We start from the raw sequence: 24,993 nt of genomic DNA on the forward strand, positions 1-24,993 counted from the left end.
GAGGGAGTGAAAGAAGAAAGGAAGAAGAGGTGCCGTAGTGGAGGGCTCCGGAATAATTTCGACCACATGGGTATCTTTAACGTGCACTGACATCGCACAGCACAGGGGCGCCTTAGCGTTTTTATGGAGGACGTGGAATGTACTACTTTTTGTGACTCTAGAATAAAGCATAAATTCAGGACAATAGTCACTTATATCGGATGCGATTGTACCAGCATGGTGAACAGTCGTATCAGTGTTTGTGATAATCAAGTCCAATGCAGATGAACTAGATAGCATGACACGAGTGGGTGTAGAAACTATGTTTCTAAAACCAGTTGAGGACAGCCTAGTTGTGAAATCGAAAGTTATATTACTCTGGTCTAATATATCTATGTTGAAGTCCGCTGAACATATAAGTTGGAATCTATTTTCAGAGACGTATTCTAAAAACCGTTCAAAAAAACTGAGAAAGCATAATATGCTACCGCTGTGTGGGCGGTATACAACTGATAAAATTTCATCGTTGGAGCACAGCGCCAGCATCTCATAGTCCGCAGTAACCTTGCTATACTCTGGCACAAGGTCACATTTTATGGAAACTTCTGCATATATAGCAATGCCGCCACCTGTTCGGCCAGGGCAGTTCAGAAAAAAACCCTTGTAGCCGTCAAGCGCAAGAGGGCTACAGCCTTCATAATACCAGGTATCAGTGAACATTATGGTGTCTATTTTGAAGGAAAATTGGTTTAGAAGATCACTAATGGCATCGTCTTTATTAATTGCTGAACGGGTGTTCAAATGTAGAAGTGAAGCGCTCGGTAAAGAAACCGGTCTAATGGATTCTGGTAGAAAGAAAGTTTCATAGTCCATTTTCTGCGTTTAAGCGGTGTCTTCCGAGCTAGCTACTTCTGAGCTTGTTATCTTTGAAAGGTCACGCACTCCTGATATCTGTATAATCTTTGACTTTTCTGTCTTCTTTGCAAAGATTTCGCCGTTAAACGACCAAACCGACTTCCATTTGTGTTCACTTTTCTTTTTGATGGCCCCACCAAGCAGTTTTTTGAGTGCGGGACAGAGATGCTCCTTCACCTACACCGATTCTGAGCTAGTGAAGCCGATGTCTCCATTGGTAAGTCTAGCTTTCTTTGCCTTCCTGAGTGCCGCGTCGCGTTTTGCACGCGATTTAAACTGCACCACTATGTTGGATTCATTTTGGTTTGCGAGTTGGCACTCGGTGGCAGGCTTCAAAATCATCGGTAGTGATCGGGACTTCAATGGCATTTCCTGTTTTAGCGACTATGTCAAGAACGTTCTCGTTTTCTACCCTTTCAATGCCTTTGATTTCAATTTTAGCATTTCTAGAGTACTGCTCTAGGCTTACAATTCTTTTCTCGCGTTCCTCTGCATTTCTCTCGAGACGCTCACATTTTGCCCGAAGGGCCTCGTCTCAGTTTGTACTGCCATGTTTTTTGCAATCTCAGCATCTAACTTTTTTTTAGTTCTTCAATGGGCTGTGGTTCTTTGTTAAGTTCTTATTTCACGAAGTTCAGTGCGAAAGTCTCGTTCGGATGCCTCACGGGACATCTTAAGTTCTTGACGGAGTTGATCTTTTAGCTTCTGAAAATCCGCTCTCATGTCTTCCTTAAATTTAGCCAGGTTCTTATTCATTTTGGAAGAATAAAAATACTACCGACACCGGAAAAAGGTTCAAAAGAAATGCAGAAATTGGCAGCAGCGGCAAGACTACGGGATAAGAAAGAGAGCACACAGGACACTAACCTGTGGCAAAGAGTAGAATGGCGCTTAAGCGTTGCTCCCAGGTGTTGTTTCTGCTACCAACTGTGTTCAGCACGCTGGCGGTGGTCTTTTATATGATCGATGTGGTCGACAGGAGCGCCAACTATGAGGACTGCTGTGATTGAAACCAACGCCGCCAGGTGATGATCTGGTTACACCGCTTGTGCTGGTCCGTACGATAAGTCACCGTGGCCGGCACGTGCGATGAGGAGCTGTCCTTTGGTTCAGTACAACTGCACTGGCGGCAATCTGCGGTAAAGAGTAGAATGACGCTCAAGCGTTGCTCCCAGGTGTTTTCGCTGCTACAAAGTGTAGCACTGCGGGGGTACTGGAATCCAGCTTTCTCGTTTAAATATTTCGCCATGAAATCTTGCTTTTCATTAGATCACCGTACCATACTTATTGCTAACCAACCAACATCCGCGGCTAGAGGTGCCTTTTTTATATAATTTATTGCATCGGCGTATTGAGTTACAGGGGCTCTAAAGCGAGTTATCAGCACGTCTTTTTACAGCAGGAAATCAATCTACACGCTCCAAGCATTCTTACAAACTTCGAACTATTGTCCTGTGCGGATCATTTCCCCTTGAAATCAAACTACTCGTCTCGGTTACCGCATTTTTTTAACTCACCTTCGAAAGTTGGAGGAGTCAGCCAACGCGTGGAGTGCCTTTCAGCCAATCGCGTGGCGGATTGCCGCTGTGCCATCGGCGCAGTGATAGAGAAAGCAGAGTCCACGGATATGTTCATTTCTGGGGGCCTAATTTGCAGCTATTTTCTCTGTGACTGGAACTAGTTATTCATGAAAACAGAAAACCGAAATGAAAGTGAAAACGGCTGGTTTATTATGCACTCCTCGCGTTGGTTGACTACTACTACATTCGATGGTGAGTTGCAAAAAAATGGTGAGAGCCGGAACTTGTAGTTCGGTTTATTAAGGAAACTGGTCGTAGACAACCGTAATTCGCAGTTTCTAACAATGCTCTGAGAGTGTAGATCGAGCTCCCGCGGTAAAAACACTAGCTTGAATCTCTTTTAGTGCAACTTTAATAATATTTATGTCCGTTCCACATGATCTTTCGGCTGTGTGGTGTTTTCCCGCAAATGTTTATATATAATAACGTACTCTACAACATTCTACAACTGGATGTAACGCTGTTATCAAGACCACAGAGAGAGGACGACACAACAAAAGAGAACGCTACGAACAACTGGTATTTTTCGATTCCGTTCGTCCCGTCCCTTCTTCGGCGCTCATTGCGGACACCGAAACACTAGTAAAGAAATTTGGACACAAAGGAAAGATGGCTGAAAGTGAACGCGCGAAGGCCAAACTTGAGGTACTGTCTTGTGTTCATATGGTGTCGCATAACATCAAAAAAGCTGCAAGCAGGCTCAAAATGCCTCCTGTCTTCTCGGCGACAAATAGATTGGCGATGCCGGGCTCCCGAATCTGCGGTGACAATGGGGGCTGTTGCACAAAGCAACGCGAAAAAGCCTTCGTCAGATGTGCCTTAGGACTGGTACAGCACCCGTCCCGTGTACTTCTTTCTGTGTTGTCGTTCATGTAGCGCTGAAAATATCCTCAAGTGGTGTACACGATTACCGTCTATTGCGGGAGGTGCTATATCAGGCAGACGGAGCGTTGCGTAAACGGCGGATTAGGCAGCATGCGCAAAACCTGAAGGAAAAATATAAGCTTGCCAGTTTAGTTTCGCATGTGTCACGGTTCCCTGAAGAACACCTGGGCCGAAAGAATGAACTAGGCGACAAGTGTACCCACACAGGCGCACATTTATTACACCCTACGTGACAAACACTAGCACTCAAAACTAAGACTAGAAACAACGACTACTCGGTCTACCAGCGTTCGGCGTTCGAGCTCACGTTTCGGTGCTGGTGAAGCATTGCACGGGTAGAGTCAGTGGCATCCAGGTAGCTGGTATCTAAGCGGAGTTCATAGTGCTCAGGCTGGTGTCGCTGGCGGCGTCGTTGGCTCCGTCGTACAAGCTCCCTGTCCAAGTGCCCGTGGAGGCAATGCCGGTGTTGGCGTTATGGGCAACACCCAGGTCGATGGTAACAGCGCTGGAGGCACCCCTGTTCATAGCAGGTGGCTGCGTCAGCCGCTGGCTCCCAGGAACGGGCTCAGGGATGAGAGGAAGACCACGGTGCGACGCCGTAGAAGTCGAGAGCAACGAGGCAGTTGCCGGCGTTTCTCTCTAACAGGCGATGTGTTCCTGACCCACCAGAACCTCTGCTTTTCTGTCCTCCCCCCCCCCCCCGCCACATTATCCCTCGCGCTTTTATAACCTTGGCATTGGTACACGTCATCCTTGTCGACATCTTGTTCTCTTCATCACCAATTATCTCTTCCCACCTCACCGAATACTTCTTCATCTTCTTTGTTCTTAGGTTAATGCACGTCATACTTCTCAGCATTCTCGGTGTCTTCTCCAGACTTCATTAGTTCATACTTATATTTCATACTTCTTATCACATGTGTCAGCACGTTACTAAGTGCAAGCGCGTTACGCACTTTCAAGAACCAAACATTCTGGGCAGAGATGCCAGTCGTAATTCCACGCTATTCCTATACTGAGTTTCATACAACAGGTGCAACTCTGTGAAATGTACGGAAGTACTTCAGACGGGACATTAAAGGGAGGCGTGTTACTTCGCGCCGAGCCTGTGCCCGAGTGGTCTATGACACGAGGAAGCGACAACGTGCTGTAAGCAATAACAGTACCTTTATTCAAGATCCTGACAAATGTGTCATGTGGTAAGCCTACAGGCAAATCAATTACTATGTTTCGCTGACCAAAAATAACGCACTACTTTTTGGTCGCGCATGCAGGCAGGGCAAACCGAGGCGCTAGTTTTGGCAGCATTGCACATGATGTTTCAAACGGAGTATAAGGGTCTTCCAAATGCATAAAAAGGCAGACTATTGAATCAGTGAGGCTTCGATCTTAAGTGTACTCTGTCAAGCGCGACTTTCTGGAGAAGCATGCAAAAAAGAGCTGTATGGTTTTCGTCCTTCTATGGTTTACAGGTTGCGGTTGCTTGATTCTTTTTGATTATTCATATCTTGTTCATATCAGGATCATTTCTTGTTACTTGTTTTCCTGTTTCTCGCCTAGCCACACAGTGAATGTAGATAGAAGTGTAATCCATGACAACAACATGTTAAGGCTGGCACCAACCAAATGTCGTCATGTGTTGGAATAATGCCTATAAATACCATCCCTGGTGCAAAAAATAAACCAGTTGTTAGTAAAATTTTCCTTTGTTGTTGCATCTTCCCTCTGTGATTTCTATATTAGCGCTAGATCCAATTTTCAAAGAATAAGTGACCAACTAGCCCAGCTCTAAGTTCGACAGAAGTATAATCAACAAATACATATCAGGCTTTAAACTCAATTTTTGATTCTTATTTTATCATTTAAGCGTCCCATAGGATACATGTATTACGGAGACAGAAGCCGTTTTATTGAAGGTATTTAAAATTAGGCGCTTACAATTTAAAAACAGAAAGTAGCATTCCTGCAAGGGCATCTTCAGTGTGAAGGAGATGGTGCATGGCGCCACCATGGACGCTTAGCCCCCATATGGAAGCTGTCATCCGCACCGAGGCGATACTTTTTAAGGCAAAGGGTGGAAACCATGCACGGTAGCTGTCGGGGCCATGGTCCATCTCCGACCGACGTACTCCCCGTCTGTCTACCAATCGGGGGTCTCCGGGACCTACCTGTGAACCAGGCGGTGAAGCGCGGACGATATATTAGGAACTGTCAGCATGCCCGTATCGCATGAGTACTTCTTCGAAAAAACCTGATCAGTTCCTGAAAAGCACCGCACCGCTTAATGCATCAACAGTATCCTACCTGACTGTGACCACTTTCCCAATTTCCTGGTTATTCATTCCCTGGTGGACAACGACCCAGTTGCCGTAATTTCTGCTTTGGTAGCGAGACCTTCATTACGGCAGCATTTCGAGCCTTCAGCGTGGCTACCCCGCGGCCTCCGTGGCGATGCCGCAGCTGGTCACGATGTTGGTCATTTGGTGCGCAGCAGCTGCCGGCGTCGCGAAGCGTCACTCGGCAGTATGAAGCTATCACGTCTCTCCAGGTTTAACCAGTGCTAAACCACAGCCAATTTTGCTATTGCTAGATAAATTGAGAAAATGATAGGAAAAAGTGCAAAGCAAAAAAAAAGTTCATGTGGAGACCTTCTTATTGAAATGCCTCAGAATGACCATTCTGACAACCTTCTGAGGCCAGAACAGTTTGCTGAACTCTTGGTGACCATCACTCTCCACCACAATCTAAACACGCTGCAAAGAGTCATTTCAGAACGAGATCTTATCCGAGAAACGGAGACACCTCCAGGAAGGCTTCCGAGATCAATGCGTCATTTCTCTTCGCCCCATCACCAAAAGGCGGAATGATGAAGAGGTGGCGACAGCCCATATCGTCCAGACGTTTGAAAGGTCCCGTTTACCGGATGCTGTGAAGGCAGAGTTCATCCACTGTAAAGTTCGTCCCTAAATCGCAAACCTGAGAAGATGCTTCAATTGTCAAAAGTACGGACATGCATCCAAGACATGCCGCGGATAACTCAGTGTGAAATTGCGGTGCCCATTAGCACAGAACTGACAACTGGAGTGCTGGTCAAGTGGAGCGTCCAAACTGTCACAGGCCCCACGCCGCGTACTCGCAAACATGTAAGACATTCTAAAATAAAAAAAACATTCAGCTGACATCACACAAAACATCATATTCTCGGAAGCCCGGAAGAAGCTCTCTCTTCTCTACGTAAGATTCTATGCTCACACAGCACACCAGAGAGAGAGGTGGTGTCTCGTCACCGTGGGCACGCAGTACAACATCGCGGAGGCGCTCCCGCATGGACACCACATCAAGCAGCCTCCGGCTGCACCAACATTCTTATGGCCGAGGTAAAAGTTTCACAAACACCTGAAAAAACACAGACAATTGAGAGGGAGTCTCTCCCTCTTGAGAAATCCATACCTCCTTCCGCGCCTCCACCGGAAGCAATGGAGGTGACACAGGGATTCTCAACGTCGGGGCGCTGAGGGTGTCTCCCCAAAGAGAGGCAAACCTTCCTAGACCGCCTAAAACCGGAAAGACATCTGCCAGTCAAGCCGCCTGGTAAAGGAAGCAACATCTAAATAACTCCCACTGTTGCTCGCTTCGTCACAAAGAACTATGGCTGTCGAGAGCATTATCCACTGGAACTGCAGAGGTCTGCTGAAGAACTCTGATTGCATATAAAAAAGTCTCGCCCAATATCAACGATACATAATCTGCCTACTAGAAACCAATTTAAAACCAACACATACAAACTTTCTAAAACAATATGTGGTATACCCGAAGGACAAGCAAGGCAGTGCGCACTCATCAGGTTGCGTTGCTATTGTGGTTCAGAATTCAATTTTCTCGCAGTATATTTCTTTGACTACTGATTTAGAGAGTGTGGCAGTACGAGCCAAAGCTTTTCGCAGAGTATTTACAGCATGTTCACTGTATATCACTCCAGATCATTGCCTTTCCTCTGATGAACTATAAAGCTCAGAGATCAGCTTCCCAAGCCATTCCGGTTGGTTTTCAATTTTAGCGTTCAACACGCATTATTTTCGAGGAGCGCTAATCGAAAAATTCCTATTGTCTGGCTTATGCATATTCAATAGAAAAGAACCAGCATGCATTAGTGCGACAAACAACTCATACACAGCGACAGGTCTTGCTATTGGTTCTACCTTGCAGTTGGCATCTACTGAGTAGGCTGTTATTTATAAACTCTATGGAAGTGACCTATTCCCTATTTCTTTAAAACGTACGAAAAATATCAACCCGAGGGTGATTAATTCTATGAAGCTTAATGAACGTACTCCTGATTGGAAGATGTTCCGGAACCTATCATTATTATCCTGGTCATAAATTAGAGAATCTCTCTCTCTCTAGGTATAGATGAATCTCAATCCTAGACGCTGCACAGAAAGCCATTCCACAGGCATCAGGAAATATAGAAAACAAACGAAGACCATAGTGGAGTGCGCTCTGCAAGAAAGCTGGTGAGAGCCGAAGTAATGCATGGTCAAACTTCCGCCGTTGTCCTATCGTTGACAAATTCAAAAAAATTAAACGTGTTAAAGCGAAGGGCAGGCGTACTCGACGTATATCCGAACGGGAAAGTTGGCAACCATTTTTCTGTACTGTAAATTATTACACAGATACACATGAAATGTACAGTAGACTAAAAGCACTTAAAGGGCATAGTACACATCCGATTCCTCTAGTCAGCAATGTTGGTGATGCATTTTCCTAACAAGCTGTTTATGAAAGCTCTGAAAAATCGATCAATCGTCGCCTTGTGCATTTCATTGAATTCGGCGGTCTTCTTGTCCAGCACCAAGCTGCATTTAGGGCTAACCGGATAACCAATGACCATCTCGTTGCCTTCTTATCTTACGTAAGGAACACGAGTGGGCTAAAAATAGCACTGCTTTTCAATTTTATTTATCTAGAGAGAGCGTACAATACAACAAGGCGCAGTGGCATAGTGCCGGATCTGTTTGTTTTAGGGATGTCGTCTAATAGCCTCACCGTCATACAGATTTATCTATGTGAACGCACATTCAATGTGCGTGAAGGAAAATTATTAATTGAGAAGTTCTTACAGGAGAATGGTGCCCTTCAAGGCGGCATTATTAGCTGCACTCTTTTCGTAGTCAAAATTAATTTATCAAAAAGCGTCCTGCTTTGATCAATAGCGCACTTTTTTGATGTTGGCGATGCACAAATAAGCTGGAATTCACGTTATTTTTTGATCAAGGAGTGGCAAATACATCTACGAGTGAATAAAGTAGCAAAGTTTGCAGACAAGAATGGAATTAGGCTCAACTCAGAAAATGCCGTCTCTGTACTCTACGCAACAAAGTGCTCTTAGACTATATCTGACATCACACATGAAGTGCAAAGTATTGCTGTCCAAACAGAGCACATATTTCTTGGCGTTACGATTGATGAAAAGCTTACATTCGTCACCCAGATTAAGAAGTTAAGGATTAAATGCGTCAAGGCAATGAACCTACTAAAGATCCTGTCACACGACTCTTGGGGATCAGATCGAGACTGCCTGCTCAGTCTTCTAAATAGCCTAGATCTATCACCTACGGACTACGGCTCAGTAGTGTACGAGTCAGCACGAAAAAGCAAAAAATGCTCGACTCAATGTACCACCTGGAGCTGCGGTTGGCTACTGGTTCTTTCCGCACAATCCCAATTGCTAGCATGTAAAGTGAGGCGGAATGATGGCCACTTGAACGACGGCGGAAGTTCACAAGCATAGCGTACGATGCGAAGATATTATTTCATGCTGACCACACATGCAACGCGCTATTACAAAACGCAACCAGTTTACAGCTGTCTTCAAACTGACCGTCTCACACCCCCTATTTACCCATTAGTGCCGGTACACTTGTCCAAGACGTGAAGATACCAGTCTCCAACATTCTGATGACCCTTTTTAAATACATAATTGCTCCCTGGGAAGCGCATTCTTTTCACTGTGACACATCCCTTCCTGTGGTTGGCAAACATGGGTCGCCAACTGGCATTAAAATGCACTTCACAACTCTACAAGCAAGGTATCAGTGCACTGAGATTTACACTGAGGCCTGCAAGACATCCTCAGTTTCATGTGGATTTCAAAGGTGTCAATTTTCCGCTACAAAAACAATAATAAACACACTAGCATATTTACTGCAGAATGTCACGCTATCCTGTTGGGTACTAGATCCATACTGCGAAGGAGAATCCCAACTTCTGTTTTTTACTCAGATTCTATAAGTGTGGCTGTGTCTCTGTGTTCTGGGAAACCGTAAAAAAACCCTGTAATGAATTGCCTCCTGAAATGACTGATTACTGCTCGTACATTAAACCTGAAAATTACAATATGATATGTACCACGTCACTGTGGCATAGATGGAAATGAGGATGCTGGTAGGTTTGCTGCGTCTTCACCCGAACTGAGTCGTATCGATGTAAACCTACTTCCATACCAGGACCTCAAGACACATATTAAGACTGCACTCCGCTAGGTGTGGTAGCAGGACTGCGACGAAGAAACAGAGAACAAACTCTACCAATAAAAGCAAGGATTATAATGTATGCCACAGATAAACAAAATAGATTAAAAGGAGTTGCTTTCTGCAGACTGAGGACAGGACATACATACATTGCACACTGGTATCTTTTAAAGGGTACACCGACATCACAATGCGCGAGATGTGGAGCCCACACCTCAGTTATTCACATATTAATCATGCACCCGAGATTGGACCGGAAACACGATGGAACTTCCTAGAACTATACATGTTTAATATACCAATGCACCCGTCTTTATTTCTTGGTGATGACCGCATGTTCAAATCGGATAGAGGTATGAAATTTTTAGCTCGCGTAGGCTTTTAAAGTAGATCTCCTATTCCGGGTAACCTCAGCCTTTCCTCGTTGCTAAGGAGAATATTGAGCTTAGCCTTAGGTGCCAAATGCCTCGCACATCTTTTTCGATCGAGAATTGTGTTTGTAGGCTGCCTGGCTTCATCTATTATATATAATGATTCTTACCACAATTTTATTAGACGCTATACACCAGTTTAGGACACACTGTAAATATGCAAACACTCATTGATCATAGGCCCTGTACAGTGTGTATATGATTTATATGATGTGCTATATTTCAGGCTTAGCCGCCCAAAAACATTGTGTTTGGAGTTCGTTATCTTAAATGCCTTTGAGCCAAGAAAATTAAACGTCGTCATCAACAGAAAGCAGCTTTGAATAGTAAAAACAGCGCTCTATAAGGCAGTTTATGCCACTTGATGGACACAAAGTGCAAAGGTAATTACAATCTTTATTCTTTGAATACACAGTACATTATATAAACTTAAAATCACCGCACTTAGCGCGCGCGTTCACTGTGATATATTAAAGTGGACGTCTGGCAAGAGCATTCAATTTATACGAAGAGGTAAAACACGCCTGTCCTTCAATATATCCTGCACTGAATTTCCAAATGAGTACCTGTAATCAAAGCTGATAACGATGGTGAAAAGAGCGAATTTTTCGCGAAAATGACATAGCTTTTGCATAAGACATTTCCTGTATTTCGAAAGCATAAAATGAAATAGTAGTAGTTATGGGCATCACTACATGCCTTATATAATTTGGAAACGAAGCACTCTACGTCGCACGCGTATCATACCGTCGGAGTATTCTGCGCAGATTTTAAGTCTTTTTTTATCTTTTTGCAGACTGAGCTAAAAATCTGGAGGCAGATATTTCGCGACACAAGATTGGTAGAAATAGCGCAGTTTGTGAATAATATAAAGGTCCTGGTCTTTCCCGGCTTCGTTCTTTTTCCTTGCTCTTTGTTATATCTGAGAACTGACGAAATCTGCTTTTAACCATATTTGTCCCATCGATGGCAGGTACGTTTTAGGTTTAACCAATGAGGGGCAGCGTGAAAAACCAGTCAAACATAATTCATATCCAATTTTTCTAATAAGTCGTGGCTGTATTGTGAATAATATAAGTATTTTACGCTATAGCATTACGGGTCCGTTCAGCTGGAACTCGGCGTCGTTTTCGTCATTTTGGTCTTCTTCGGTGTGAGCGAAAATTCCTCAGAGAAGCTAGGTATGTGGGCCACCTAGGTCACCTCATCACGACCTGCGTACCGTATTGTGAGCAAAGGGCCCACCGTGGCAGGTGACAGTACAAAAGAAATGTCTGGTCACGAGTGGTTCCTGCTGCAGAGCAACTTGATTGAGCCCCACAGGTGCATGAAATTGAAATGGCTACCGGCTGGTGCAGGTACTACGTATCGCTTAAGAGATTCACCAATGCGCCAGGAGTGGCAAGATCACTCTCAGAAAGTATGAATGGAAAGTCGACAATTAGCAACCCCGCATTGATGGAATTCACATATTAGTGCGCTAGCACTTTTAGGGGCCATTCCCCGCACTTAACCCTTGTGTGTTCGCCGGATTCTCTGTCAGTCTGTTTATGTGAAGCCAGTTTTGTTGCAGGCTGCTCACCTGACCACCGTGTGAGGGGCAGCTGATTAAATCGTGAAAGGCTGGAAGAGAGAACCTACCTCGATCGCACCCTAGACAGGGTGCGAACCTGCTGGGACCCAACATGGATAGTCGGAAAACTTGCTCCCGGGAAGAGGCCTCTGTTCCGTCAACGCTTTATTCTCAAAGAGACGCGAGCGCCATCTCCAGGGTTTGGACAGTACCACATCCATTGTACCAAGACTATTGGCTGGGATTGGTCACGTGGTCAGTTTGGCGCATATCTGATCTACGCTGGCTCGCGCCTGGCATCGCCTGCGCCGAGAGCAGCTGGTTCTATCAGCGCATCTCTATTGATTTCCACTGCTTAGATTTCGTCTACGTATTGATAAGTTCGCGCGCGCTCTGCACCTGGTACAGGAGACGGCAGGATTCTAGGGGTTGAGTTTTTGGGTGTAGATCTCGGCTGAAACTGAAAGCCCTTCTTTCTGTGGTTCCACATGGTGACATCGAACAAACACAACGTCGGTAATATGTGGCTGTACAAAGCAGTCTGCAGATTGGCTTCGACATAGCCGAAGTCGTACTAAGAGCTCTAAATTTCGCGAAGTACGGGCCGTTTAGTGCTCACCTTGCCGCTCCTACTGCGATCGAAAAGCACCTTATTCGGAGATTTCCCTTGACTTCTTTTAACAGTTCTGTTACGGAATAAAAGATTGAGTGAATGACATTGTCAGCAGTAATTGAAACACGTTCTGAATTTGGCATCCTCGGCCTGGGCGGAAACTCTCATTTCCTCCGTAAAAGCACCTCGTAAAATACTGAATCTGACGTTTAGAAGCTGCCGAAACCGGCTGTTAGGAGACTAACGAAAATAGCTTGCACCGGCATGCATGCAGATACGCTTAAACAAGCCCCAACAACAACCCTTGTGGCTGCCATGAAGTAACAGAACATTCCCTACTCTATCGGCTCCCTGGAACTTTGCAGACTTCAGTCACTTCGAGACAAGCAGCCGTTTGCCATCGCGTCTTTAACGCGCCCGGCGAAAGCTCCTTGTATATAATACTAAATCGTCTTCTTTCATGAATACAAAAAGATTAAAGCGAACACTACATTTGTATTCCTCCAATACGTTTTGCTATGCACGCGTGCCATCGTGCGCTGCGGTCCTCAGAGTAGCAGGCGCCGCGCCCGCACTAAACCGACTGCAGCGCCACAACCTACGTGGCGATCGCGTGTGGCCGCGCCGCTCCCTAGCGCACGGCGGCAGTTCTTCAACTGCCTTAGCAGTTGAAAAAACTGTAACTTACGGCTGTAACTTGCGGACTAAAGCTGTAACTCAGTTACAGCTTTAATCCGCAAGTTACAGCCGTAACACGCAAGTGAAAGCTGTAACCCGCAAGCTACAGCTAAAGCTGAAACTCTGTTCAGAATGGCGCAGTACCGTAACGCCGCCGCTAAAGTTTCACTCTTTGACTCGATTTCTTATTTGATACGAATATGCACAAAAGTATCACCTTTCTTTACATCGGCGCTATCTTCTTGATGTTCGAATATTCGTAATATTTGTCATTTCGTACTTGGTTCGGTCTACTAGTACACGATTCGGTTTTTAGCAGCGCGATTCGTAATTGGTTGGACACCTACGCTAAACAGTCGTATTCGATTCGGTTTTTAAAAAGTGCTATTCGCGAACATAACAATATGTGAGTGGATGTGGCAAACACTCTCGCAACGTGCACAAAAGGATGCGGTTTCATGCGCGCCCATCCTCAACTTTGTGTTTCTTGGCTCTACTACTGTAGGGCGTGTACTTCAAGACGATCGTCTACCCGCGCACAGCACTTCCCGTAAAGGAGAGTAGCGCTATCATCCCAGCCAACCCGAGAATCCGTGCAAAGGTTACAAATCACTTCTTCAGAGCAAAAGCTCGGCGCTTCACACTCAACGGAAGTGGTTTGCCTCTAATTCAATACTTCTTGCTCATATAACCCGATACGGTGAATTAATGGTTTCACCGTTTGGCTGGTTGATACAAAATCGCGGGGTAAAATCCTGTTCTCGATAGCCCCTTTTCCATACAGGCGATGTGTAAAAAATCTCGTGTGTTGCTCTGCGTCAGCGCGCGATACCAATTCCACGGTAGCAAAAAATCAATCGGAGTCTCTGATAGCGCTACAAGCAAATATTCAAGAAGCGAAGTATCATTACACACTTCACTTCTCACCCACAAAGCTCATTCTTTAAAAGCAGTAAAGCTGGCAGCAACCCGCAATGCTTGCAACATGATCCCGAGCAAGTAGCCCGCATGTTCCTGGACGCCCGACACATGCGCGACGTGCTAGCCCTGGAAGAGGCCGGCCAGATTTCCGTGCAACCGGAAGCGCTCTCCCGCGCACGAGCTCTTTCTGCGTAGGCGGCCAGACTGCTACACGATCCCAAGAACTGCCGCCGTCGGGCTATGCGCTGCCTCACCGCGCCGCAGACAAAGGGAAAGGAGAACATTACGAACATACACGTTCATTGGCAGTGTGCAGAGAGTCACATGATCACGCCTGGAGAACACTGTCGCCAGAGGGAAGAGGAGGTCAGTCTTCGCAGTCGCGCTTCAAAGCCACACAGGCTGGCAAGCGAGGCAAGTTGTTCCGACCGCATCTCTGCCTCACGACGTCGGTGCGGGCTGGTCTTCAAGCCTGGGCCTGGAACCTCAGAAGAGCCGTCAGTGCATCTAAGAAGTAAGCGGTTCCGCTCTTGCGCCTGCATTTGATAATAGGCTAAGCCAATAATGCAGCGAACTGTTTGCTTTTGCGTTTTGCGCAGCAATGTGCAAGGGGTGGGTTATACTACGCTCATTTTAAAACATTTAACCGTCACTGACTTCAGTGCTACTGCTTCTGCGGCGCTACTCTCTTTACAAATTTGCTGAGCTATAATCAGCAATTCCAGCAACAAACCGACAAGATGGCAATATGGGGACTTCCGATTGCTCAACGCGCATTTCAATCTGCTAAAACGATCGCTTCACGATATTGGATGTTCGGCATGTGCCTATCCTTTCCTACCGCTTTGCTTCAGTTGCTTGATTACTTGTATCTTGATATTTGCTGTTATCGATAGGCTAGAAAAAGAAGCAGCGGGAACAGATATAGTCGCTGTGCTAATAAACGAGTGCGCACAAAATAGTGTCTACGGTGAACAGAGCTTCTAATTTCGAGGTATAGTAGAATTTATTTGAGAGGTTGTAAGGTTCGTTCCGGTATAATATATAGTATGGTAGGGTGTGACGTGGCATGGCATGGTATGGTATGGCTTGGTATGCAAGGTATAACGTCTCAAATCTGCACATTGGCTATGACAGGCGAAGTAGCGGGTGGCTTCGAAATAGTTTCGAAGCCCGGTGTTTCTTTACCGTGCACTGATGTCGAGCCTCATATGCAAGCCTTTGAATTTCTGCTCCATCAAAATGCGGCTAGGGTCGGAACCCGCGACTTGGGGCTCAGGAGTCGATCTCTGTATCCATTAGGTGGCTGTGACAGGTTTAGTGTTTTCCTAGAACCAAGCAGCACTTATTGGTCAGGCTTTGAACTTAAAGCTTTAGCAAACAGTACCAGGGTGTAAGTATTGCAGCTTAATTAAATATTTCATTGATATGAATCATATTTGCATACATTATTTCAGTTCAAACAAAGCCTAATTATTTGTAGACCTGTGATTCCTTCAAAAAAAAAGTTTGCACTGTATGCGTCTTTAGCACGGTCACAGCCCAGCTGTGCATGTCAAATTTGCGATATCGCTGGACTGGTCAGCGCCTCCTCTATTTTTAAAATGACAGGCTGATACGGCTTAGGCTATCATTCAATGCTCTCTCCTATCCTCCTTTCCTGCGCTCCCCCATCTGCTAGCCTTCGCGCCTGCACAACGGTTTAGGTGAGAGCACTCTCTTGGTTGCGCCCCAGGATGGAAAACGGGAGAACTGAAGCAACCGAAAACAGCCGCCTGCAGTTTCTGAGATCAGTACAGACAGCCTGTCCTAGAGTCATTCCAGTCACTCCTACCCTACACTCTAAAATTTTTCACGCTTAGGAAACGTGAGTGCCGATAAATTTTTTACGCCTTTTCTAAGCGTGATGTGTTTTCACGCTTAGTAAAAGTGAGCGTTGATTGAGAAATCACGCTTCTAAGCATGACTCGTTGAAGGAGTAATGCTAGCCAACATATGAGTGGAGGCAATTTTTCCACGCTTGTTTTAGGCGTGGTGCGCTTTCACCGCTCACGCTTGCCATGCGTGACTGGCGATCTCCCGCACGCTAAACGCAAAATAAAGGTTTTCCCATAACTCGATTCGGCATTCTCCTGTTCTGTAGGCCGTCAAAAAATATTTAAATGTAGCCTGAAATGAGGAAATTCTTCGTGTGCAGCATTTATAGGCTTGGCGGCTGCTTGAAAAATTTTGATGATTGCCATGAAATAGCTAATTAAGAAAATTAACTTTTAGTTTTCCTCTCTCGGCTATATGCAAACCAGAACACTGCGGTTGGAAAACGTAAAAATAATATAGCTATCTTTTCAGAAAATCAGAATGCCATTTATAGTACAAGTATAGAAAGCAAGAAAAATAGACATTCCTTCAATAATTCGTTGGCTACTCACACCATTTTGTACTTAACGGCACATATCGCGTGCTTACGCACTGCTCAAGATCGCAATTCGTCATTGTGTGCTACATTGCTTGAAAGGACTACGCCTTCACAACAACGCTTTTTGTCGCCTATGTACTGTGGTTTATTACAAGCGGTTTTCAAAACAGTTAAAAAGTGGCCTATCTACACTTATTCACGGTCGTCGCCTTTACAATCTTAACATGAGCCTGAATGTTCTAAGAAAAAAACCAAACATTTTGTTTTTCTGAAGTTCTAGTGTCATGACATCTTCCTGCATATGGACTGCGTATCTAATGAAAGAAGTGCAACAGAAGGTCACCTCATTTCTACATCGTTTAGGAGCCGCATTACGAAAATACCCATTCCATTAAGTTTGTAGGTTCTATATCGTGCCAGGAAATAATCTTAGCGCAAATTTCTTTAGTTTTCTGATGAACCCAAGCTCCGTGAAGACTCCGCAAGAAAATTATTCATAAAGGACCTTGCGCAAGCGCGCCTAGCCAGTCCTACAACTAACCCTCTGATGTGCATTATTACTGCGTCATCACCTATACGTTTATAAAGAAAATTAAGTAAGGAATGTGGTTTCGTTTCTCATGTAGAAGCAAAGCTGAGGAGCACTATACGAATGCGAAGTAAAACGAATTTAAAATTGAGTGGAACCTTGTTGATCATAAATTACAAATGTGCTTCCATAGAAGAAAAATTCGAGAAAAAAATACATGAAGCATAAATTAGGCTCAAGACGGATTCTTGATGCCGTTTTAAAGGAGCGCATGAAATCTGCTATGTTATGTCATGCCTAAATGAATCGCCAGTCCGCATACACCATACTTTTCCACTTTGCAGCCCGACACTAATACATAACTATTTTATTAATATATACTTCGGTAGACCTTTTCCCTTAAACATGAATAAGGCTTGTTGTGCGCAAGTACACAGGTAAGATAATTTGTTTTGTTGGTACGCGCTCTTTGCTTTTTATTCCGGCCTGACTGTATACTTCTCTCAAAGTGGAGCTTCGACAACAAAATCCCGTAGCCATTTTTGGGCGCATGGAATTTCGACTATACCGACACATCCTACCACAGCCTGAATAAAATCTCCGTATACGTAATGCCCTTTACGTAATATCCGCGCAAACAACACACTAAGGTCTTCTCTGGGATGTGTCTGGTTTCAAGTCGACGATTGCACGGGCTCTTTGCAGCATACCAGCTGCTTCCTGTCGCCCACAAAATGCAAGGTCCAACGATGACTTCGGGTGAAACCTGGCAGAGATGAAATTAACAAAATAAAGTGGTACCTGATAGAGCAAATCTTTGAAAAATCTCACTTATTAAATTAACTACAAATTTATCAAAACTAGTTCGCTACCGCAGCCTCACATTGCGACTTCGGCGTTAAATCTTCTTTATACATGGCTCAAAATTGAGGGTGTTGGCAGAATGAACAAGCTTAGAGTTGCGCATCAAACTTGGGTTGTGATTTTACTCACCGTTCAGACTGTGGCAGTTAAAGCAGAGCCTTGGCCGCAGGAATGTGTCGAGGCCAGTGTACGACACTCAGTCTCCCCGCTGCTTTGTTTCATGGATCATCACACAGCTGTTCCTTGCAGAATCCCTTCTTGGTGCCGACAGCATTAACTTGTGTGTAATGAGTTCCACTTGGCAGGATTGATTCATTAACTTTAGTCATAATCTGTGAAGAGAGCGCTTAGCTATGTTAAGAAGAAATACCATTGAAAAAGCTGGCGAAATGCAGACCTATGGAAACTTATTATCAACAGCCATGGTGGTTGCTCCCCAGTAATCCTCCCTCGCCTTGGGATCAGGACCCTATCGGTCGCATTTTTCAGCACGTGGTGCAGGCTAGTCTGCACAAAGGAGTACAATATTAGCTTCCGCCCTATCAATTTTGGTTTATGAATGGCTTTGATCGCACGCTTTAGTCTTCTACACTTAAGCACAACGTGGAGGTGTTTTGTGCACCCCACGTATGTATGTCGTTGATTTGTTGAACCTGCAACAAATTTACTCGCTACAACAAATAACGCCAGATTCTACGTTTGTTTTTAAGTCGTAGAGTTGTTCGTTTAACGAAGCAATGCCTCACAGGATTGCAACAGTAAGTCGAGTAGCAAACTTCATGCTGTGCAGAAATTACGATATATAGTACCATCGATTCCAACCTGACGCTACCCAACCAACTGCAAGGAGCCGTTCAAGTTTTTCTCAACCTCTGCTCTGTTGCAGAGACGAGGTGTTCGCTTCGTGCTCTTGCAGTCCGCTTTTACTATAGCTTATCATGTGGCTTGCCGAGGATGGTACAAGCGAAGTTTATAAGCATACCTGTTCAGAATTATAAATTGCGTAGTATAGGAGAGTTCATGACACCCAAGAAAAACAAAAAGATGGTCTAGAATCGTTTAAATGATTGTCATAAATGTCGCTATTTTGAAATTCATAGTAATTCTACTTACATCGGAAGAATATGCGCTTAGCACAGGGTCTAAAAATATCTGTCAATCAGAAAAAAAATCGCTATCCTAGAATTCGTTGTGACTACAATTTGTTGTATCAATAAAGCTTTCGTCGCGAATTTCAGGAATGACATTCCAGAGATCAGCTATTAGTCGCGCCAGTCGGTGCCAAACAAGAACAGGCTTTCTGTTTTCACGGAATTTTTGTAGATCCGCAGTTATATGTGCAAGCCCGAATTCACGGCTTTCACACGTCTGCTGTTCTCGAGCTGCTAAAAGAACAGCTTTTTTGCTCGTTTGCATGCTGTCATCATGAGAACGCAGCCCGTCCACCGCTGTGATGCATCTTTGCCGCCGCGACAGCTAACACCACCACCCGCAGCAGCACTGGCTCTACGTGCCAGACCCTAAACCTATTTGTGCTGCCTCACAGCAATGCAAATAATAATCACATACTTCTGCGACTTCACCCAGCAGACTAAAATTCGTAAAGGTAATAGAATTGTATCATAAAATATAAGGTTAGGTTTTAGTGCCGCCCACAGTCACATGCGGTTTCAATACAATACTATTAGATCGTTGCGGTGCGCACGGTCATAAAACAAGCAAACTCCAGCCGGGATGTGCAGCACAAACAGGCACTTCTTTGGTGTGGCGATAACGCGCCTGTTCTCTGTAATGTCGCAAGTTTTAACACGTCATAATGTTCGCTTCGATTGTGAATTGCCCTATGCCATATTTATCTCATTTTCGATGCTCTCCGCGGAGAACAGTGAGAGCAGGCGCTTTCTAACCTCACGCGCGAGCAGCCAGGAGGCTCAAGGAGCGTCGGTGGTACTACTCTTGAAAATGGCCACCGACGCGAACCGCAACGAGGCCGCGAAACTTTGTCGCCAAACTGCAAACGCTAACGAGCGCAAAACGCCGAGACAGGCGAAATCGGACGGCAAGCGAGCCGACTCACTGCAACGGCAGCGACAGCAACTCTTCTTTATTCTTGTCATATCTCCCGGTTGACGACACGACCAGAGTCAAATGGCAGCTAAAAACTTGACCTGACCCTAAGGCGAAGTTCGGAGGTAAATAAAAAGATCCCTTACACTTTTGTTCTGAGAACGTCGTTGCTCGGATAATAATTTGAAAACATATATTGAGCGCAGACATGAAACATCATTTCCTTACCTAGACATTCAAAAATGGCCGATGATTGCCCACAGTTCAGCGAGAGCGGCGCCCTTGTTGCACTGGAATTATGGGCAGTCGTACTCGGTGTTCTTGTACCTACTGCGCGGCACACCAAGCAGGTCAACCGATGTCAACATACTCATAACATTGTTGCTTTTCCGTCACTCTTCACCACAAGAAACGAGCATGCCACACAGCGCACGCTTGAAACGCAGGCAGACTTGACGCACAAAAGAAACTGCTATGGCTGGTGGCTCCAACGGCTCTGTTGGTGAAACCACGTTTTCCCGCCAAAATCACTGACGCGAGCGCCACCTTCAATGCCTCCGCATGAAAAAAACAATAAATGAATGGAAGCCACAGCAGCAAATCAGAAGCGAGCAACGGACTCGTCGCCTGCCTCCTTTGGGAATATGTATCAGGATATATATATGCGTGATGAGGAGAAGAGAGATCAGCCGCACGGATTTTTCTTAGCGTAAGTTTTTCGGTCCTCACGCATGTAATCTTCCATCACGCGTAAATGAAAGCGAATGGGGTTTCTAGAACGCGCGTCACGCTTGTATGGACGAAAACAACGCTTATATTCAGTAACATGGCACTCAAAACGAAAATCATGCCGCCGAGGAGCGCGTTTCACACTTAAAACCGGTCCGCGGCATGACTTTATGCTTGGAAATATTCAGCTTGCATCACTCCTATATTCACTTCACCTGGCGAAAGCCGCGTTGCGGCAACTGACAGAAAAGGGCAGTCAGAAAGGCTCCCATTGCGAAGCGAACGATGCTACGAGCATTGAAAAATGGAGGAGGTCCTGGACTGGCCATCACTCACACTTGATTCAAAGAACGCATTCATCATGCCCTGTGACAGCATGGCTTCGTACTACCGCTGGGTCCACGCGGATTGTGACGTGCGTGAGGCGCTTCGACTCTGCCTCGCGCATGCCTCCGTTATTATAAAGAAGACGTTCCGCCGGCATCCGGACGAGAGGGCACATTGCGATCGCGAGGATCACGCCGCATTCACCGCGCTTAGCTTCGGTAATTGTTGGTCGAAGCCAGCAAACACAGCAACGCAGAGGTGTCGACGACGGTCTGGTCGTCTGGCTTCAACAAAACCAGTGGGCGCAGAAAGAGGGCCACAGCCATGTACGAGTCAGCGAGATCTGCAACTGCCACACCTGCTACAGCCTTTTGTTTTGCAAAGAGGAAGGAGATACCTTTTTCTCTGCCCTGGCAGGGATATTAACGCAGGTTGGTTTCGACGCAGGCCCCTGTAGTAATTGCAGCTCTCCACGCCGGGCGAATTCATCCAACAAGCCGGAGCGGCCGAAGCGGACCGCCAGTGCGCGGAGCCTGACAACAGAAGACATCGACATTGCGTCCTCGTCCTTTTGTCGGTAGTAAATCGGTAAATTACACTGATCATCGAATCTGAATTAGTCCCCCCCCCTTGATCAAACAGATCATGTTGAAAATTTTTCCTTGCGAACCGAATATTGTCACCGATAAACGATCGAAACACTCAAACCAGGTTTAATTAGACGTGCTGGGAGTGCAAGAAAGCAGGGAGCTCGAGCGAAGAAGACAAAACTTCAAGCCCCCGAGTGCGCAAGGCATGGCAAGTCCCATCTAAAACAGTTCGGCCGCTGTATGGCGCCAGTGGATTGCTTCGTACTGTGGCATTACTCCCCTCTCTGAAGGGCAACGACTCGGTGCCGCAACAATGAAAAGCAGGAAGGCAAGGGACGGCGAATGTTCCGGCGGCTGGTGTAGACATGGCTCAAGCGCTAGCGGGCGTGGTACGGCTTCATCCGTGCGACATGGACGACTTCGGGGGTCGGCCGTCTAGAGGAGCGAACTGTTACCTGGGGGAGAACTTCATAGTTCACCTCACTGACTTGGCGGAGAACCTCGTAGGGGCCAAAATATCTGCGCAGAAGCTTTTCGGAGCGCCCACGCATGCGGATTGGGCTCAAAACCCAGAATTGTTCCCCGAGCCGGTAACTAGCAGCTCGGTGGCGGAGGTTATAGCGGCGAGCGTCGAGGGCTTGCTGGTGCCGAACGCGCTGTCGGGCGAGTTAGCGGGCAGCCTCGGCGTGACGAACCAATTGGGCAGCACCCATAACAGATATGGTACTACTAGTCGGAAGCAACATGGCGTCCAGCATGGTTGTGGCTTCGCGACCATGCACTAAACGAAATGGTGTGAAGCATGTCGGTTCTTGTAGAGCAGTGTTATAGGCAAATGTGACGTAAGGGAGTATGGCGTCCCAGTTGCGGTGTTCTGCGTCGACATACATGGAAATCATGTCGGCGATCGTCTTGTTGAGATGTTCGGTTAGTTCGTTCGTTTGAGTGTGGTAAGCTGTTGTTTTGCGGTCACTTGTGCCGCTAAGGTGCATAACCTCCTGCGTAAGGGCCGAGGTGAACGCCGTTCCCCTGTCAGTTACAACGATGATGGGTGCACCGTGACGAAGCACAATATTTTGGACGAAAAAGTTCGCAATCTCGTCAGCGGTACCAAGAGAGAGAGAGATTTAGTTTCATAGTACCGGCTGAGGTAGTCGGTGGCGACCACAATGTAGCGGTTACCCAGCGAGGACTCTGTAAATGTGCCGAGTAAGTCCATGCCGACCTGATTGGAGGGGACTTTTGGCGGATCAATAGGCTGCAGTAGTCCGGCTGGCTTAGTCGTCGGCGTCTTGCGACGTTGGAACTCGCGGCAAGTTCTGACGTAACGCTGGACAATTGCAGCAACCCTGGGCCAGTAGTACTTATGGCGTATCCGCGCCAAAGTGCGGGAAAAACCCAGGTGACCTGAAGATGGGTGATCATGGCACGCCTGCAGGACTTCGCGCAAGGCCACAGGTTCGACGAGCAGATAGGCAGCTTCCGTCGGGTTGTAGTTTTTTTATACAGAACGCCATCGCGCATACAGAATCATTACAGTCCACGTGAGAAGATTCGCGGGGCGACGCAGTGCTTGCTTCAAGATACTCAATAAGAGGCCGTAGTTCACTGTCGTCCCTTTGGTGTTGAGTGAGGACGGACGTGGAGATAGCGCAGAGAAAAACAGAATCGTCGTCGGGATCAGCTCGGTTGTCCACTATAGGAGGACGAGACAGACAGTCGGCATCACTCTGCTTCGTGCCGGACTTACACACGATGGTGACATCGAACTCTTGAAGGCGATGGCTCCAGCGTGCAAGCCGCCCCGAAGGATCTTTGAGGTTCGCCAGCCAACAAAGCGAATGGTGATCACTGACGACTCTAAAAGGGCGGCCGTATAAATACGGGCGCAATTTGGTCACTGCCCAAAGAATTGCCAGACATTCTTTTTCAGTAGTGGAATAGTTCGCCTCCGAGCGTGACAAGGTACGGCTTGAGTATGCGATGACACGTTCGATACCATCCTGCCACTGCACAAGGACCGCACCGAGACCGATGTTGCTGGCGTCGGTGTGCAGTTCAGTGTCGGCTGACTCAAAGAAGTGGCCAAGGATGGGCGAACTCTGGAGACGAGTGCGGAGGTGTTATAAGGCCTGTTGTTGCTCCTGACCCCAGAGGAACGGTTCGGCATCTTTCGTGAGGCGGGTGAGGAGCTCAGCGATCTGGGAGAAGTTCGGCACAAAACGCCGATAATAGGCGCAGAGACACAAAAAGCGGCGCACACTACGCTTATTGGTTGGCACCGGAAAAGCAGCGACGGCGGCTTTCTTATCGGGGTCAGGGCTGACTCCCTTAGCACTCACGATGCGGCTGAGAAATTTCAACTCCTGGAAGGCGAAGGGACACTTTTCGGGCTTGAGGGAAAGACTGGCCGAACGAATTGCTGCGAACATAGTGCGCAGGCGCCTCAGGTGCTCTTCCAACATGGCGGAGAAGATGACTACGCCATCTAGGTACACTAGGCAGGACTGCCATTTTATATCGGCAAGCACGGTGCCCATCATCCTCTGAAAGGTAGCAGGAGCCGAGCACAGGCCGAAAGGAAGCACCAAGAATTCGTACAGACCATCCGGTGTAATAAAGGCGGTCTTTTCCCGGTCGCGTTCGTCCACCTCAATTTTCTAATAGCCACTGCCTAAATCTAGTGGCGAGAAGTACTTGGCGTGGCGTAACCGGTACAGGGAGTCATCAGTGCGTGGCAGAGGTTAAACCTCTTTTTTGGTGCCTTTGTTTAGACGCCTGTAATCAAGACAGAACCGTATGGTTCCATCTTTCTTCGCCACTAGAACAACAGGCAATGCCCACTGGCTCGTCGACGGTTGTATCACGTCGTCTTAGAGCATTTCTTGAACATGTCGGCGAAAGGCATCCCGTTCCTTTGAAGAGATCCGATACGGCGGCTGGCATAACGGTCGCTTGTTTGCGTCACCTATTATGCGGTGTTTTATGAGCGGAGTCTGGCCAACCTTGGAGGTCGAGGCAAAAAAGTCGCGGAAAGATTCGATAGTGCTCTCGAGACAGCGCTTCTGATTAGACGGGAGCTTAGGGTTCTCGTCAGTTTTTATGTGAGTGGTTGGCGCCTCCACTGATGCCGGGACTGTTTTGGACAGCGCGTGCTGTCCCGCGAATTCGCTAAGTTCTTCGAAATACGATATAGCTCTTTTGCCAGGCAAACACTGGAGTTCAGAACCAAAATTAGTCACTAAATGTTTGGTTCGCCTCCTGTTCAATTCAATCATTCCGCGAGCTACAGAAACTTGCCGACCCAGGAGCAGTGAGATGTTGGTTTCAGCGATGCCACGAGTGCTGGGGCTGTTATCACACTCG

At 46.5% G+C, this 24,993-nt stretch overlaps 1 protein-coding gene across 1 annotated transcript in view; it reads left to right on the forward strand.

Moving 5' to 3' along the window:
• The window catches only part of LOC144125886 (uncharacterized), a 205,604-nt gene that overhangs the window by 47,771 nt on the left and 132,840 nt on the right, over nucleotides 1–24,993 (forward strand). Inside the window, exon 3 of the mRNA XM_077659677.1 lies at nucleotides 14,415–14,619. Within this exon, the coding sequence (XP_077515803.1) occupies nucleotides 14,415–14,619 (205 nt within the window). The remainder of the gene's footprint in view (nucleotides 1–14,414; nucleotides 14,620–24,993) is intronic.

The sequence above is a fragment of the Amblyomma americanum genome, chromosome 1 (assembly GCF_052857255.1).
Source record: "Amblyomma americanum isolate KBUSLIRL-KWMA chromosome 1, ASM5285725v1, whole genome shotgun sequence".
NCBI lineage: Eukaryota > Metazoa > Arthropoda > Arachnida > Ixodida > Ixodidae > Amblyomma > Amblyomma americanum.